The sequence below is a fragment of the Perognathus longimembris genome, chromosome 5, assembly GCF_023159225.1.
Source record: "Perognathus longimembris pacificus isolate PPM17 chromosome 5, ASM2315922v1, whole genome shotgun sequence".
Lineage (NCBI taxonomy): Eukaryota > Metazoa > Chordata > Mammalia > Rodentia > Heteromyidae > Perognathus > Perognathus longimembris.
The window spans coordinates 38,167,211-38,185,663 of record NC_063165.1 but is presented as its reverse complement, the minus strand read 5'-3'; the positions used below and the strand labels follow the sequence as shown (position 1 = coordinate 38,185,663).

Genomic DNA, 18,453 nt, shown 5'->3' with positions numbered 1-18,453 from the left:
TGCCCTGATCCAACACCAGTGGATTCTTAAAAGTTTTCCTCTTGATTTCTGAATATAACCTCTTGAAATAGGTATACACAGTTGAGATTTTTTTTTCCTGTAAGTCAATCTATTCATTCCCCAGTAAATATCAAAGCACAGTTTCTCTTTCATCAGTCTTGTTTTTTCTGAAAAGTACCAAGGGTCGCCTGGATCAATCAGTGTTGCTGCGTCTTTTCACATCAATTATTCCTCTTAGTGAGTTCGAGTAAAAAAATGACTTAAACCAATGGAAAATATTGATTTGTGTTTAGTTTTTACAGAAATTTTAGTAAATTGAGTTTGACATAAGTAAATTACTTATATCGTATGGTGTCTGTTTCTCATCTTAGTACACACTTCTATTCACCTTTCAAAGTTATATTCACCATTAAGTATTGCCAGGAAGTAGGTATAATTATATTATAATATTTTTTCTTTGTTCAGTTGTATCTTAATCACAGTGATAAGGAGACCTGAAACTTTGCCAAGTTTCATTTGGAGATCTAATAAAATGTTAAATCTGATATTTTGTATCTACTGTATAGAACGATGGTGGTTTTTTTCTGATTTTATTCTGAAGATCTTACCCTTCCCTTCACCTAGTAAATTTATTTACATATAATTTCCTTTGTAAAGATGTGAACTTGTTCAAAGTACACTGTACACATCTATAGAATTATAATAAAACACTTGTACTATTGATATATGCTAATGAAAATAGTAAAAAGTATTTTCCCACATAGATTCCCTTAGGGGCACAATCTTGCAAAGAAATATGTGTCTTTTTCTTTTTGTATCTTATTCCAAGTGAGATGACCTCTGGTGTTTTTTTCTTTTAAAAAGGCAGCAGAGCTCTAATAGCTATATTTAAATAGATTTAGTGCTTGAGATCAGCCTTATTTGACCAAAGTACAGACATTTAAAGGCAATTACTCTGTCCATTGGCCACCTTGGCTCCAATAAACTTCTTTAAATGAAATGGGAAACCAGAGTTACCCCTAAAAGAACTCCACAACCCAGAAGCAGTTATTTATAAAAATGACAATCTTTCTTGTTTACTTATTTTCCCACACTTTTGTAACAAACAGAAATACATCTGAGTTCATATGGCTACACTGTAATTAATTTAGCTCCTTTATTCCAGCATCTCAAAGTCAGATGAGAACCCAAGCATCTGAGGGGGTGTTTCTGGTACAATGTCATTCATTTTGATCTTTTCTCATATTTTCTCTAGTATTTTTCTCAGTGACTTACATGAAACCAAATATGCATGCTTCTTGAGGGTATTTGTGAGGGGAAGGGGTTTGCTCTGGGGTTTGAACATAGGGCCTACTCATTGTCCCTTAGCCTTTTGACTCAAGACTGGCTCTCTACTAGTTGAACCACACTATTGTTCCTGTATACTTTTGAATTCATAGTTAACCCAGACTTACAAGGAATATGTATCGAGTGTAACAGAAATAAGATTTAAAACAGTTGTAGGTCAATAGAGAAGTGTGATTTGGTGTATAGATCACCATTTAGATTTTTCAAAAATCAATTATGTAAGAGTAGACATAATGGTAACTTACAAAGAAATACTATCTAGTTGGTTAAGTTGACCACAAGCTCATGATACACCAGGATTGCTAAAAAAAAAAAAAAGAAAGAAAGAAAGAAAAAAAAAGTGAAGGAATTTACAAGCCGAATGAGTTAGTCATTGTCCAAATCAATTGTCTTTATTTATACCAGGTCTGCAGGGAGATGCGCAGACAGAGATCATTTAGGAGGGACAGAGACTTCCTGCAAAGTGTCTAGCTCTTAGGAGAATAACTGTTCAGTGAGGGGTTATTGTTGAAAGAGAGGACCATACCAGAAAAAACAGAACACTTCCAACTGAATGAAAATGTAAAAGAAAGGATATGATGTGGTAACAAGAATTCCAGAAGATACAACTTGGATGAGTACAAGACAGGTAGTTCGCAGTGAGTGTGTTAGGTTGTTTTTACAAGGAAGAGGCATATAACTGGTGTGTTTTCATCAATACTTTGTATAAAGTTATTCAGAGAAGTCAAGTATTAAGCAGCCATTACAGATGCCTCACCAACACCATGGGGATTCTGGACTACTGAAACAACAGCCCAATGTTGCTCAAGATAAGCTTGGGTTCTGTCTTCCCGGTGTACCTAGCATCTGCCCAGTTGAGTGGGTATCCACCATGAAATTACAGCTGTCCCTGTAAGCGGAGTTTATGGAGACACAACTTCACAGGACATGGGTTAGTCAAGTAATAGGGAGGCATAACAGCTGCCTAGTCAATGACATTGGACCAGTGTTTCCAAGGCTGGAGACTGGCCACTCATACCTTCCTTTGTTTGGACACCAGTCTTTGGGCCAAGTAGAAGATTTAATGTTTGTTATATTGAACACAGAATGTCCTGGTTGGCAAGTTGAGTTCCTATAGACACACAGAGCATGAAATACAGCAACTCAGAGAGGGATCTAAGCAGGGAGGGGATTAATGACATGTAGATTTGTCTTTGGAGAATTCTAGATTGTACAAGAAGTTGTTCTTTAGGGAGAAATTTTGACTACATGATTTCTAGGGTCTCTTTTAACAGAAGATTTTTATAAGCCTCCAATTCTGGGAGTTTTACATATTGCTTAATTAGTATGGACAGGTTAATGTGTGGACAGGGTACTTGAACTTAGGAGGCACAAAACTGCTTGTTTCTTTGGCTTTGTATTCTTTAGCTTGAGGAGAAAAATAACTTTCAGATTTATACTGGCACTAAATCTCTGCATGTTAGGATGAAAGAAGGGAGTAAATTGGTCACTTGTGAAAGTACTCTAAGGGAGGCAATGGAAAATGATTGGAAGAACACTATTCTCCATTAATGGACCTTACATGTAAGCCAGCTTAGGAAAGAGCCCAGTGAGATGAATTAGAGGCATCCTGCTTTTCCCAGAGTAGCATGATTCTTATCTAAGTATTCAAGGCCACTGACTTGATGATCTGATGCTGAATACTATGGAACACTTTATATAGTTTATTATCAAACTGAATTATGGAGAGGTTACAGTTTCATACATTAGGCACTGGATACATTTCTTGTACTGTTTGTTACCTCATCCCTCATTCCCCCTATGTAACACTTTTGAAGCAGTCTTTATGTTTAGGGCCTGTTCTCTATGCTCTCACACCCCATCTGCATAGATAGGGTAATAATTTGAGAAACTCGGTATATGATAATGAGTTTAAAAATATTTCTTAATGAAATCCTTTATTATTTCCAACTTGGATGTAAATTTTGAATTAGCCAAATATGGATTAAAATTTCAGCAGTGTCATTTACTAGTCAGGGACTTTCTGAATTTAGTCTCCACTGTCAGTTGGCAATTCTTCTCTCCCAGGTGTTGGGAGAATTAAAACAAAACTATGTTTCTTTTAAACACAGAAGCACTTGGCAACCTTCCTGAAATACTTGCAAAGCAGCTGTAGTTGCAATACAAATGAATAACAAATAGAGTGACCATTGTGCATAAGACATTCTTATGAGCAGTGAGGAATTCAGCACAATAAACTTTAGGAAAGTGGTCAGGAAGTCCCTTCTTTACAAACAGCTAAATAAGCTGAGAGAATGATTTCATAGTTACAAACACCAGGATAACACATCCTCTCCAGATTTAATGGCTTCATAATAAGAGTAACCATTTATTATCCCTCTGTTTCTGTAAACACCAGGATAACACATCCTCTCCAGATTTAATGGCTTCATAATAAGAGTAACCATTTATTATCCCTCTGTTTCTGTGAGTTGATGGTTTGAGAGCTGCTGTATTTAGTGCTTTGGACTTATGGTTTCTCAAAGAGGTACTGTTGGATTTTGACTGGGGATACTGGTGCTTCAGTGGAGCTAGAAGACCCCATTCAATGGTGTCTTCCTGCATGGCCTGCAACTGAGTTCTTCTGTACAAGGCCCATCTCACACATCTACCTGAATATTTTTATGACATATGCGGTGGGCATCCAGTAGAGTGAGCAACTCAAGAGAACAAAATAGAAGATGCAAACTTTTATAATCCTATTTCCAAGGTTACCTGCTATCACTTGTACAGCACTGTCTTGGCCACATAGTTCAGCCTAGATTCAGCATGGAGAGCAATGCAACAAGGCATGCATAGCAGGAGGCAAACCCTCCCTCCCTGGGAGACTTCTAGGAGAGTGGGTTTCACAGTGAGTTATAAAACAATTGTGGGAAATATGGAAGAGAGGACAGTAATTACTAAGGTAGGAATAAAGGATAGTAGAGTTTAGAGCATGATAATTGGGAAGAAATTACATAGATGGGGGCAGATTAAGCCTGGAGCAGTATGATAAGGGTAAATGGCTATCATGAGAATGGAGTGACTTTCAAGCAATAATTGATTCAGATTTTTAAGACACCTGTTCTGGCTGCTGAATGGAGAATTGATTTTATGGGACAAGAAGGGAGGAAGGAAGGTTAGGTACGCTAGAGAGCATTACTGTTTTCTAGAGGAGAAGTGACAATGGCTTGATCTCCGAGAGTGGTGAAAAGTGTCCAGGTGAAGAGCGATTGGATGTGGAGGGGGGCATGGAAAGAGAGGACAGAGGAGAGGGGAGAAGAGAGCAGAGGTCTGTGAAGTTTTATACCTGGGCAAAACAAGGGATTGAGGGAGGTGTAGTTATAAGGCTTAGGAGTAGTAGTTGATATTTCCTCCACTTCATTCTGGACACACTTAAGTTTGAGGTCTATTTGCTATCCAGAGTCTAGCTAGCAACATTATACCAGCTACACTATTCTAGATCTTGCCTTATTATGTATTGTAAGGTAAAACTAGGGACTGTAATGATTTGATAATATGATTAAATCAGGCAAATTTCCATAATTTAAAAAATACTATATAATAGTATACAATGAAGTTATAATTCATAAGTGTAGACTAATTTGCTGCATTAAGAACAGCTTAGAGTGGTCATTGTCTCAGTTTTTCTCCAACATAGTAAAACCTTATATTATATTTGAGAATAGCCAACACTTTTGGACAAATGATTAAGTGTCGAAGTTGAATGGTGATAAAAGTTTAAATTTTTTCCAGATTGTTTTGATCAAATCAGTCACTCAAAAAGCTGTTATACTGTACTCTACTTGTGCATTGAAGCCTTGAAAGCTATTTAGTGTTTCTTCATACTTTTAAAATTCTCCAGAGACCACTATTTTACTCTCAATATAGTAAAGCTAAAAAATATTCAAGCAGTATAGAATTAGATATGGCAAAAAGTCAAATAGCTAAGAGCTGCCTTTTCCATGTCATCCCTTCTGTGTTCTAGCAATCGCTCGTTCCACAAAAAGGAACCTCTGTTAGGAGTTCAATAAATATACATCCAGATTCTTTACACATTTAAATTCTCACATATATTCATGTACAGACATAGAATTTTTTCCAATTGTTAAATTTTATGTGGTTTACTTTATTCACTTACAATTGTATCTTGGAGATTTGTCATTGCTAAATATATTTTGTAGTATTCTGGTTTATTGAAATGTATTTTTTAGCAATATACATGATAATTTTCAATTTGTCATGGTTAAAAACAATGCTAAAGTGGACATGCCTGGAAAAATTTGGAAATAATGGTTTTGAATAATAAATATTTATATATATTTATGCTCATATGCAGTTATTTTATAGAACAGATGATAGATGTGTACTATGTGGAAGCCATTTGCATAATTAGATTTGATAGCTATTGTTAAAATACCCTCTAGGAAGTGAGAATCAGTTTATTCCCACATTGGCAGTGTGAAAATTTACTTCTCATATCATACCAAATCAGTACTTGGCATAAGCAATATTTTCTTTCATATACATATATTTTATTTTTTGCCAGTCCTGGGCCTTGGACTCAGGGCCTGAGCACTGTCCCTGCCTGGCTTCTGTTTGTGAGAGAATAGCATTCTGCCACTGTGCCACAGTGCCACTTCTGGCTGTTTCTGTATATGTGGTGCTGAGGAATCGAACCCAGGGCTTCATGTATACGAGCCAAGCACTCTTGCCACTACGCCATATTCCCAGCTTTTAAAAAATTTTGTCTGTTTAAAAAGCAAAAATATTATATTGTTTTAATTTTTGTTGCCCTGTATAATTTTTGTACACATTACATTTTCTATCTTTTAGAAAGAATCCAAGGTAGCTACGACACAAATTGAAAATATTTGAATGGAATATTGTCGAGAGAAGGTTGTAGGAAAGTAGAAGGCAAAATATGTAAAGATGAGAAAAAGTGGAGGGTTGAAATATCAGGAGAAGTTGGAATGTAGAGAGAAGGCAAGAAATAAACAATGTAAAATAAAAACTGAAAATGGAGAAAGTTTAGGGTGTGGCAAAGGTAAGGGTGAATGAGAGGGTAGGAGATGAATTTGGATGAAGGATTTATCCACTGAAGTAATGCATGCATGCAGACTCACAGAAAATAGATATGAGACCAAGGGGCAAAGGAGCTGATGATATGCTTTTCCTTCTCCTCTAGTAGTGCATTACTTTGACTCTTTTCATTTCAAGAGTTCATTGTTTGTTTTTTTTAGTCAAATTTTATTGTGAAGGTTACGTACAGAGGAGTTACAATTACATAATTCAGGTAATGAGAACATTTCTTTTTGAACAGTTTCAACCCCTCACTCATTCTCTCTAAGTTTTCCCCTCCTGATTCCCTTCGCACCAAGTTGTAGAGTTCATTTCCAACATAGAGTCTAATGGGTTTCACGGCTGAATTGCTTCACCCTTTGTTCCACCATTTCTTTGCTTCCCTTCCTCTCCTTAAATCAGATAAACTTACATATAGGACAAAGGATACAGAAAGAAAAAAAAAACAGCAACAGAAAGGAATAAGCCAAAGAAAAACAGAAAGAAAGAAAGAAAGAAAAGAACCATTAAAAATCCTCTTACTTCTGTTACTTGGATTTCATTTTAATAAGCATCTTTTGGCCACAAATCAGGCCACACTAAAGCTCATGACCATGTTCATTGCAGCATTGTTTACCATGGCCAAGATATAGTTTCAATCCAGATGCCCCTCAGTGATTGAATGGATCAAGAAAATGTGGTTTATAGACACAATAGAATTGTATACTTTCATCAGAAAGAATGACATTGCTGCATTCATAAGGAAATGGTAAAGAGTAGGAAATAATTAAGCATAGTAAGCCAGACCCCCCAAAAACAGGCTGCATGTGTTCCCTCATTTGTAATAACTAGAATGGGCCTATACATCTACAAGTAAACCCAATGGACAGTAAAAGACAAATAATTACACCTGAAATGATTAATAAAATAACAATCGAAACATGCACACAGTGAGAACAAAGGAGGGTTATTCTTAGGAGAGGATTGCAATAGCTATGTGCATATGATCATATAAGGTGATGCAGATAGCTTATTTAAATTATAATGAATACCGTACAACTAGCACTTGAAAGGGACAGGATGGGGTTAAAGGGAAAAAGGATAGATGAATGAAGAGAAGAAGGTGTGGGGGAGAGTATTGTAGCTAAAATTCAACATATTATAAGAAAAGTGAGGGGAAGGGGTGGGTTGGGAGGGATGAATGAGAATGTTGAAAGGGGTGACATTGATCAAGACACATTGTACTGAAGAACAACTTTGTTGAACGGCAACTGCTGTGTACAACTACTTAAGCTGCATGGTTTCTCTCATTTATGGGAACTAGAATGTGCCTGTAAATCCAGAAGTAACCACACTGGGTAGCCACCTCTGTGATTATAAATAAATTAATGGAAACAGAAAAGAGTCTATCTAAATAGAAAGTGGTATAATTCTTTACAAAGACTAAGTCAAAGCCTAATAAAATGAGTACCAGGAAATGGGTACATGCTTGGGGATGGGGAGATGGGGGGGGGGCAAGAGAAGAGGGGTAGAAGAATAAATAGGGGAAATGAGTAGAATAAAGGCAAGAATGCATTATGTATGCCACACAGCTGAGAAAAAGAAGGAAAGAGGGGGGCTAAAAGGGGGGTGAAAATGTTGAAGGGATGATACAGATCAAGATGCATCATATATGTAAATTGCTTTGTTAAATGGCAAACATTCAATACATAGCCTAAAAATTAAGAAAATTAAGGGAAAGGGTAGGGTGGGAGTGTTGAATGAGAATGTTGACAGGGGTTGGCACATTGACTAAGAGGTACTGTATTCAACTTTGTTGTACAACTACTTGAAGAAAATATATATTTAAAATAAAAAATTCTAATGAACGCTTGTAATCTTTAAGTTATAAAGCAGCCTGTAGATTACCTCAGATCATGTTATCTCTCTTGTTATTTAAATTAAGTACTAATGAAGAGTTGGTACTTTTTGTGTCTTCTTTACTTTCTATAAAAAAAATTCTTCAGTACTGTACATCAGTTTGATAATAAAAATTTGAAAAAAAATTCTTCAGTAATTTAATTTAGATCATCTTTGAGGAATTATCTCATTATTCAGACAATTGCCCCTTGATTTCATTTTGATTGTAAAATATGATTTGATCTAAAATGAATGATTCAGACTAGACAAAGTAGGTGATTAGAATGTGACTTTTTTTGAAAACAAATAATTCCAGGATATGGTGATCAAAAATTATATACTTTAGAACTTAGATTTTACTGTTCTCTAAATGTAATAGACTAATTTGGACTCCTAGTAGGTGATAGATTTAAATGGATAATGTTCTTTGTAAAAGAAAATCAAGGAAACAAACTGATAATTACTTTACCTTGTATTTTTATGGGTATTTCATTCCTACAGTATAATCTTCTCTGAAAATGAAATTAGAGTTAGAAATCGAAATAAAGTTAGTTGGACACTGTAAGTTAAAATTTTTATTAAACTGTTGAGGTAGATGAATACAGGATGATATTTAGTTATTTTGTTGTGTTATTTCTTTGTCTCACTTTGTGATACCTAGCATGCTAGTTAAGCAGTTTACTAGTAAGACACACCACCAGCAAGAACATTTATTTATTTATTCATTTATTTGTTTACTTATTTATTTACTTTAGTTATCTTTAAAGAACTCTGAGTTTCCCCAGGTCCTTCAGATTCTTAGAAGAAAAGTACTTAACCCCAGCAACTCATTTCATTTTCTCATCCCCAGTATATTTCTTCTTGAAACACAGTTTGGGTGTAATTAGATAATAATACTAGTAACACACATTAAGTACTTGCTGTGAACTAGTGTTGTTTTATGTTCCTTCACTGTATTTACATCTTTACTTCTGGTAATGATCTGATGACATACACAGCACTGTTACCACTCATTTAGAGATGAGGAGATGGAGTCATAGAAACGCTTTGCTGAGTCTTCCGGGGTTGTAAGCAGCACATCTCAGGCTTCACCCCAGGCAGATGGACTCTAGGCAATCAAACTCAACATTTGATCCTGAAGCGCTTCTGCCTCCAGTATACCTGTGGTGCATTGTGAAGACAAAAAAGAGAATCAGTAAGCAAATTGCAAATAAACTCCAGCTTAAAAAGAAGCAATTAAATTATGTGTGATCTGTGTATACTGCAATCAGTAAAAATTTCCATGACTACTTAAATTGTTTGGAAGTCAGAACCTATAAAAGCAATTCTAGATCCGACCATAATTTAAAGACTATTGCTTTAAATTCCAGAGGTCACAACCCTTTTCTCTTTAAAGGGCTTGGGAGTAAACACATAGACACATTCAGTCTCTTCACATATTCTCAGTTCCCATTTTTTCTTTCAGTTTTAAAACTCATAAAACATGGAAAGTCCTTTCTTAGGTCTGAGGCTACATCATAAGAAGCCAGTAGCTTAGTTTTTAGCCCCTGGGAATGCATTTTGCCTATAGCTTATTACATAACAACCCCCCCACCACCACCACCACCTGTCCTTCTCTGTCATGAACAAACTTGCCTTTTAATGTCTGTTAGAACAGTTTGGCTTCAAGAAATGATCTGCAGGTCTTTACCTCCTTCTAGCTCCAACTGTGATGCCTTTATTAATCAGAGTACTCCAGAAAAAAAACAGAGTCAATGACATATTGTGCTTTATTACCTCATGGGACTGTGAAGTTGATGAATTTCCACAGTCTGCAAGCTAAAGACCTAGCAGTTCAGCTTTGCTCCAAAGGCCTGTGAACCCACTTGCATTCCAAGGGTAAAGGATGAAGAACTAGGATAGATAGAAGTAGAGGAAAACTGCTTGTGTGAATTCTGTAGTAGAGAACCTGAAATTCCAGTGTCCTATAGAAAGAGAAATTTGTCACAGCTAAAGCAGAAGTTGAGTTAGCCTTTCTCCACCTTTTTCTTCACTCCTGAATTAGATTAGATCAGTCACATTGATGAAGGTTATCTCTTTGCTGGTTTCCTTTTTCAAATGCCAGTCCATTCCAGAAACAGCTTTGGAGGCACATCCACATTTGACCTTCTACCAGCTATCTAGATATGTTCCTTTAGTCCAGTCAAGTTGACATTAAAGTTAGCCATCATATACCTCTGTCAACATTGAAGATATTTATAAAGAGCATAAGCCAGGTGCTCATTCCTGTAATCCTCAGGAGGCTGACATCTGATCATTGTAGTTCAAAGCCAGCTCTAGCAGGAAAGTCCATGAGACTCTTATCTCCAATTAATCACAGAAAAAGCTGGAAGTGGAACTGTGACTCAAGTGGTATAGTGTTAGTCTTGAACAAAAGGAGCTCAGGGATAGCGCCTAGGCCCAGAGTTCAAGCCCAGGACTGGCAAATAAAAGAGGGGGAGAGAGAAGGAAGGGAGGGAGGGAAGAAAAGAGGGAGGGAGGAAGGGGCAAAAGCTCTTGAACCCTATAGGGTATGGTAAAGAAGTATAGAATGAGGTATGTAAAAGCCAGGCATGGAGGCTTATATCTATAATACTAGCTATGTGAGAGACCCTATGTGGAAAAACAAAAGCAAAAATGTCTGGGACCGTAACTCAAATGGAAGAAAGCTTACCTAGTAAGTGCGGTACCCTGTGTTCAAAATCCTACTACCTCTTCCTCAAACAACAGAATGCAATATACAGAGTTTTGGATTTTCTCAAAAGAAACATCATTCCAGAATATTTCTTTCCATGATAATAGCAAGCAATATTTTAAAATCCCAATTCCAAGAATCCCTTTTAGCAGATGCACATAGATTCAACCATGTCTGTAGCGCCTATGTTTTACAGGGTTTACTTATCTAGACTTTGCTCTCTGTGATTTTAGGGACATGTGTGTCTATTCCTTTTTCCTTCTTCCTTGATTGTTCTGGGGGTGTCTTCACCGGCACTAAAATCACTAGGCCTTGAAAGTAAGTTTTTTGAACAATAAAGCAGAAAGGGTGCTTTTTATAGTTTAAAATGCTATGTTAAATGTATGTTTCTAAGGGTTCAGTAAGAAGTAATTGTTTGGGGACTTAGAGAAGCAATTCACCCCATGTCAGTGACAAATCTGAGAAAGAGAATTGTGCATATTAATAAAACAATTTCACAATGGAACTGTAGCATGATTTTTTTTTAAAGAAAATTATCCCATTTTATATGTATAAGTGAACATGTGTGTGGGCAGAGATTTTTCTTATCTCCTAAAGTTACAAAAAGTAAAATTATCAAGAATTGAAAGGCAAGGCATTTCTTTAGAGGTATCAAGTTGGCTAATTTGCCAGCTGCATGTAACTTGTGTGATGAATCTTTCCTAATAGTTACATCTCTCTCCAGTGTATAGTCTTACCCGAAGAATACTCTCTTATTTCATACTTTAAAATGGTAATCTAACTTGATGATGTGCTTTTTTTTTCTTTGTAGAAAGTATCTGTATGTCACATCTTCTTTTAAAGGCATATTTAAAAGTGAAGTTAAAAAGGCGGAAGAAGCAGTAAAGATTGGTATGTGATTATCAGAGGACCTCATCATTATTATTGTTTATTCACTTAGCAGATTCTAATTGCTCACTTATTCTTAGATATATACTGCTCTAGGCATTGTGGGCACCAAATGTGATTTCTACCTCAAAGGAATCGCTTTGCCTATTCTCTCCATGTCAGAGTTGATTTAATTCTATGACTTCCTGTTTGAAGTCTGATTCTGAATAGGTTTGTAATTAATCAACTCATCTTTGGGACCCTACTTGTCATGATGATGTGTTAGCTCCTACTGGAGACCAGCATTGATCTACTTTAAGTAGAGTGTTGTCCACATTTGCTCTTTCCACAGCAAGTACAATGATAGATCCTTCCCCAGTCTTGTGGGCATAGGAGCATTCATTTTGGAGCATTTTCAGTCAGCTGAAAGTTGACTCATACTTGGGGATTTATAAGTATAAATTTATGTCCTGTAAGTGTTCATGTCTAAGAGGAAGCTCAATAGAAAGAAGATTTAAAATGCAACCAACTATGAAAAAGAAAACAGGGTTGCCTGAGATTGTGATCTGGGTGCTATTCTTTTTTTTTTTTTTGGACAGTCCTAGGCCGTGAACTCAGGGCCTGAGCACTGTCCCTGGCTTCTTTTTTGCTCAAGGCTAGCACTCTGCCACTTGAGCCACAGCGCCCCTTCTGGCCATTTTCTGTATATGTGGTGCTGAGGAATCAAACCCAGGGCCTCATGTATACGAGGCAAGCACTTTTGCCACTAGGCCATATTCCCAGCCCCTCTGGGTGCTATTCTTACTGGTTATGGCTCCATGTATTGAAAACATACCCCTAAAATTGCCTGCAAGGATTTCACTGTATTATAACTGTTTGCTTCTGCTTTCAGCTGAACTTGTGTTGAAAGAAGCACAAATCAAAACAAACCAGCCTAACACAATTTCTTTGCCTTCTGCCGAGGTAGGACATGTAAAGAATCATCTTCTTAAATGGCTGACAGTGTCATTAGCTTTTCCCAGTGCCTAGTTGTCTCTTACCATTTACTTCCTAACCTTGTAAGCACAGGTGACCTCAGAAGATTAAGTTGTTTCTAACACAGGTAAACAGACTAGATAGATGAATGCAGAGAAAGAGGAAAGCCAACGAGAGGGGCTGAGGAGTGCAAAAATGAACAAAACATGTGGTGAATTTGGAACAGTGCAAAGAGCATCACAACTGATTTCTTTCAAATGAAAAGAAAAGTAAGGCAAGAAAAGGAGAGAATAATGAAAATCTAGCAGATTAAAATAATGTAGCCTAGTAAGTCTCCTTGAAAATATCTGTTCAAATTACAGCTCTTCGTGGATGCACATAAACGGGGAAGGCAAGAAGAGTAATAAGCAATCTTGCTTTCTAGTGCTAGGAATTATATTCCATAATTATGAATATTAATATCAATGCTTCCAGCTTACAAAGCTCTTTTCTTATGAGTTGCTTCACACAGTTCATAAAGATTCTCTGTAATCCTTGCAGTATACCCATGAGTAAGACAAGTTAGAAAGAACTATTATTAATTATAACACATTGCAGCTAAAAGTAAAAGACTATTGCTTCAGGGTATGTATTGTAAGTTTGCTAACTTTTGCCAAAAAATATGGTGAATCATGAGCAGCATATTTATTTGTTGGTGTACAAAAGGATGAGCAGGAAAAGGCTTCCCTTTATCCTCTTCCATAGAGTAAATACATGAATCCTATTCAATTATTTGCACATAAACTGTCAAGGACCAGAGCTGTATCTGACAGTCTTCTACCTAACAGGCATGAGCAAGGAATGAAATCAGAGAGTAATGTGTGTAATATCCCAAATAGAAGTTAAATCATGACTGTCTCCAGACTCATACTTTTTGCTTTTTATTTGTTTATTTTTAAGATAAAAGTAAACCTATCTTATTTTTATCGATTTGTTATGGTTTAACTCCCCCTTCCCCATCTTGTCTCTCAGAAATCCATATCCTTTGCCTTCTGTATTTGAGAGTGGAGAGACACTCTTTCTAATAGGTCACACTCTTGCTTTCTTCTTGCCTTACCCTACTGCTCTCAGTGTCTCTTTAGTGGGTGCTCCCAGTGCCCCTACAGGGAGGGTGGGCCTGGCTTTGAGCAGCTTGCTTTGTTGTTCTGAAGAACCCTTGTCCACTTTCATGGAAAGAAGAGGGCAGAGAAGAATGACCTCAACTTTTGACCTGTTAAATGCTCCTAGGCAGTAAAATTTGAAATGAAAATACTTACCCACTATTTCTCATGTTCTTTTACTTGAAAGACAGTGAAATGGTATTCTGTCAGTGCTGTATCCATCAAAAGACATCCCTTTCTTTCACCTAAGTGGGTGAAACTTACTCAAAATCTATTCTTGTTTGTAAAGACAATAATAAGAAATTACTCCTTTTATGTCTGAGCAGAGCTTAATGGGAGACGTAGGGCAATGAGAAAGTATATCAAATTAAAGCATAGAGACAAATGAGGGGCTAGAGCTCCTTTAAAGGAAAACAAACAAACAAACCAAGTATCCTATACTGGGAAGATTTGGGGAGGGGCGTGGTTCGAGGAAGAGGCATCCAGAATTTTTTTTTTTTTTTTTTTTTGGCCAGTCCTGGGGCTTGGACTCAGGGCCTGAGCACTGTCCCTGGCTTCTTTTTGCTCAAGGCTAGCACTCTGCCACTTGAGCCACAGCACCACTTCTGGCCATTTTCTGTATATGTGGTGCTGGGGAATCGAACCCAGGGCCTCATGTATATGAGGCAAGCACTCTTGCCACTAGGCCATATCCCCAGCACCAAGGCATCCAGAATTTTGTACCCAGGAGTTTATTTTCTTTTAAGTGCCAATGAAATTTATTAATTATTTGATTTTTCTTAATTATGCTATACATTTGAGTATCTACTGTTCTCACAGACAAAAGGTAGAGTCCAGGTACATTGAATAGGTCTTCTAGATGTTTATATTATTTGTTTCAAAGCCACTGTGCCATTCAAGGGAGTTAAAATTCTCTAAAGGCACAGAGGAACTTGAATATGTGTGAAAGGAGAACAGTGGGTAGAGAGAGATTTCGTTTATCTTCTTAGCTCTTGAGTGTCTAGAAGAACCTATGGAGTGTCTACTGTGGTCAGTTGTGTTAGTGTCAGTTCTCATTGTTACTCTCCAGCTGTCCAGATACTAAGAAATTATCTGCTCACCCTATGTTAATCCAAGAGCTTAATTTTCTCTCTCAACCACATGCATTTCTCCAGAATGTATTACAGAAAGCTTTGGAAGATATAGAAGCAAAGCGTAAGAATCTTAACGAGAAACAGAGGTAAGATGTCTTACAAGGTTTTCTCTTTACCAGGATCATCTGTGCTGCATCAAAACAAATTCTGATTTCTAAGTTGGCAGCTTCTCTTTCTTGGCTTATAATATCTCATCACCTCAATCCTAATAGTCACATTTCCCCAACCAAGATAAGCAATACTAGATGTTTATAAATTATATATTGGCAAGTGCACATATGTGTAATCCTCAAAGAGAAATTAGTTCAATGTTTGGTAGTTTAGGTGGTGGTGTCCAGATGAAGTGATCTGCCCATAGGCTCACCAAACAAATTCATTGTCCCTGTCCTTTTCCATTTAAATTCTGAAGGGTTCATTCCAATTTCCCCTTGTGTATGGTAAAGTTTAAAATAGTAAAGAATATTCCAAGTAAATGTATCACTTACATCTAGTTAAATGACATTATGTTGCAAATAAACTATACAACTTGGGAGTTAGGGTGTAGGAAGGGGAAAAATGGGAGAAAATGAAGGAGGGGGAGACACTGTTCAAAAACAAATGTACTCATATAACTGTAACCCCTCCGTACATCACCTTTACAAAAAAAAAACTATTAAAAATAAAAATAGCAAGACCATATTAACAAAAAAACCCAAATATTGACATATAAAGTTGATTTGCTTTCAAACTCACAAATGCCAAACAAGTTAAACTGAAAATAATCACTGCTATCCGAGAGACTTTGGAAATGGTGATACCACTCTCTGAGAAAGTTTTTTATAGGAGAGAATGATTATATCTGGGTGCTTTGCTCAGTTCCCAGCTGCCTCCTGTTTCTTCCCCTCCTGCTATTTCTCAAGTTCTGTTTTATACTTTCAGTGGAACGTCATTTAAAACAGTGTGGAGAGACAGACTCAGAAAGACAGGAGTTCATATCTATTGCCCTTGCAAACTTGCTTTATTGGTTTTATTTACCTATCTTTGGCTCATTTTAATCTATGTAGAATATTTACAAACTTGAGAACTTTCTGCAAGTTAGAAATGACATCTAGTATTGGAAATCCCTGCAAGTTTGTAAGTACTAAATTTTCATTTAAAAATGGCAATATATGTGCTGTATCAGACCACCTAAGAGTTCAGAACTCTTTTTGGTATATTCTGATTTATATAAATTTAAATGGGCAGACTTGGTTTTTGAATCAGTGAATGCTAATGTTTAACTGGTATAGTTTTAAACTGGTACAGTTTTTACTACATTATATTAATGCAGAATATTTGGTTGTGAAGAGATATTGTATAATATATCCAGATACATATAAATCCTGGATATATCAATCCTTCAATGCTTATCTTCCATATTTAATGATTAGCAGTTTTATACCTATTATTTTGATTCAATGAAAAGTTGTTTATTTGTTTCTGTCTGTTGTGGTACTTGACCTCAGGGCCTGAGAACTGTCCTTGAGCTTGTTTTGCTCAAGGTTAGTATGCTAGCACTTTGAACTACAGTGCAACTTCTGGTTTTCTGGTGGTTAATTGGAGTCTTACAGACTTTCTTGTCTGGGCTGGTTTTGAACAACACACCTCACATATCAGCTTCCTGAGTAGGATTACAGGCGTGAACCACCAGTGCTCAGCTTAGTGAAAACTTTTTCTTTTTAAAATCTAACTCTAGAGAATTGAGAAAAGCAAGAACCCTCTCCCTGTACTTCGGAGTGAACATAGAAAACCAAAGCCAAGCTGGAGTGTTTATTTACAGTAACAACCGTTTGATCAAAATGCATGAGAAAGTGGGCCCACAGTTGAAACTGAAGTCCTTGTAAGTATGGTCTTGCTTTGTGACACCCACAGGGAGGGGGAGGTGAAGTGAGATTCTGTCTGTAGGAATGATGAGTGGGTCATCACTATGAGAGCAGGCTTCACCATTCTCTCTACTTTCTGTCTATGTTCAGGCATTAATGGGCTGAATTTACAGTATTAGAGAACCTGTGTGTTTTGCTCTAAGGAAAAAACACACTTTAAGGGGGGTAGTTTTCATGGCATTTATTGCATAGCTTGGTACATTTCCATTTTTTGTATCATCTGTCCAAGCTTTTCATACTTTACAAATTTAAACATGAGAAGTAAGGGCTCCCATTTGAGAAGACGTAACTGGTACATCAGAGAAAGGGTATTGGAGTACCTGGAAGTGTTGGATCACTGGTTGATTTCTCTCAAAACAAGTTTATGTCACCACAAACAAATCCTATCTGTATTTTGCCATTATGAAAATGGGATTCATTTTCCCACAATTCTCTTGTTAATTTGTCTTAACAGTCAGATACCTGCTATCATTCTCAGAGATGATGAAAGCCTATGTTTTCTTAGTAGAAATCATTGCTACCCAGTGACCTCCACAATGAGAAATCTAGCTTGATAGATTAAATGGGAAACAAAAATATGACCTGGCTGTACGTCATTAAGGACACCTGGCCAGTTTATTTCACTGTTTTATGGGGTTTAAGGGAAAAGCCCCCTCCCCGGTCTTCCCCCACCCCACCATTCCCACAAATTCTTACTCTCATGTAAAGTCATAGGTTTGGACAAAAAGAGTTATATCAACTGAAAAATGTTGTGCTGATATGATTTTGTATGATGGAACCAAATGTACCAGGGATTATTTTAGATTTATGATAATGAAGCAAAAAGATAACTTGTTCATTTTCACATGTTCTAGATGAAATTAATGAATGTATTTTCTGGAAAAAAGGTGATAACTCTGTATGTTGCTTTTATTTTTCTTCGCCAGTACAAACACAATTTATTTTTATTTTTTTTTTTTTCTCAAATTTTTATTGTCAAACTGATGTACAGAGAGGTTACAGTATCATACGTTGGGCATTGGATACATTTCTTGTACTGTTTGTTACCTTGTCCCTCATGCCCCCCTCCCTCCCCCCTTTCCCTCCCCCCCCCAGTGTTCAGTTCACTTACACCAGACAGTTTTGCAAGTATTGCTTTTGTCGTTATTTCTCTTTTTTTACCCTGTGTCTCTCAAATTTGGTATTCCCTTTCAATTTCCTACTTCCAATACCAGTAAACACGGTTTCCAATATACTCAGATAAGATTACAGAGATAGTGTAGGTACAACCATAGGAAGGTGATACAAGAGCATCATCAATAATAGAAACTACACATACACCTAGGACGTTGAAAGTAGTTACAACTGTGATATATCAATTGTTTCCATAACATGGAGTTCATTTCACTTAGCATCATCTT

General features: G+C 36.7%; 1 protein-coding gene across 1 annotated transcript in view; it reads left to right on the top strand.

Annotated features, from left to right (window-relative positions):
* Positions 1 to 18,453, top strand: part of Morc1 (MORC family CW-type zinc finger 1) — a 137,173-nt gene that overhangs the window by 30,699 nt on the left and 88,021 nt on the right. The window contains exons 10-13 of the mRNA XM_048345812.1: positions 11,850 to 11,929; positions 12,798 to 12,868; positions 15,174 to 15,238; positions 16,867 to 17,010. Coding sequence (XP_048201769.1) covers positions 11,850 to 11,929; positions 12,798 to 12,868; positions 15,174 to 15,238; positions 16,867 to 17,010 — 360 coding nt within the window. The remainder of the gene's footprint in view (positions 1 to 11,849; positions 11,930 to 12,797; positions 12,869 to 15,173; positions 15,239 to 16,866; positions 17,011 to 18,453) is intronic.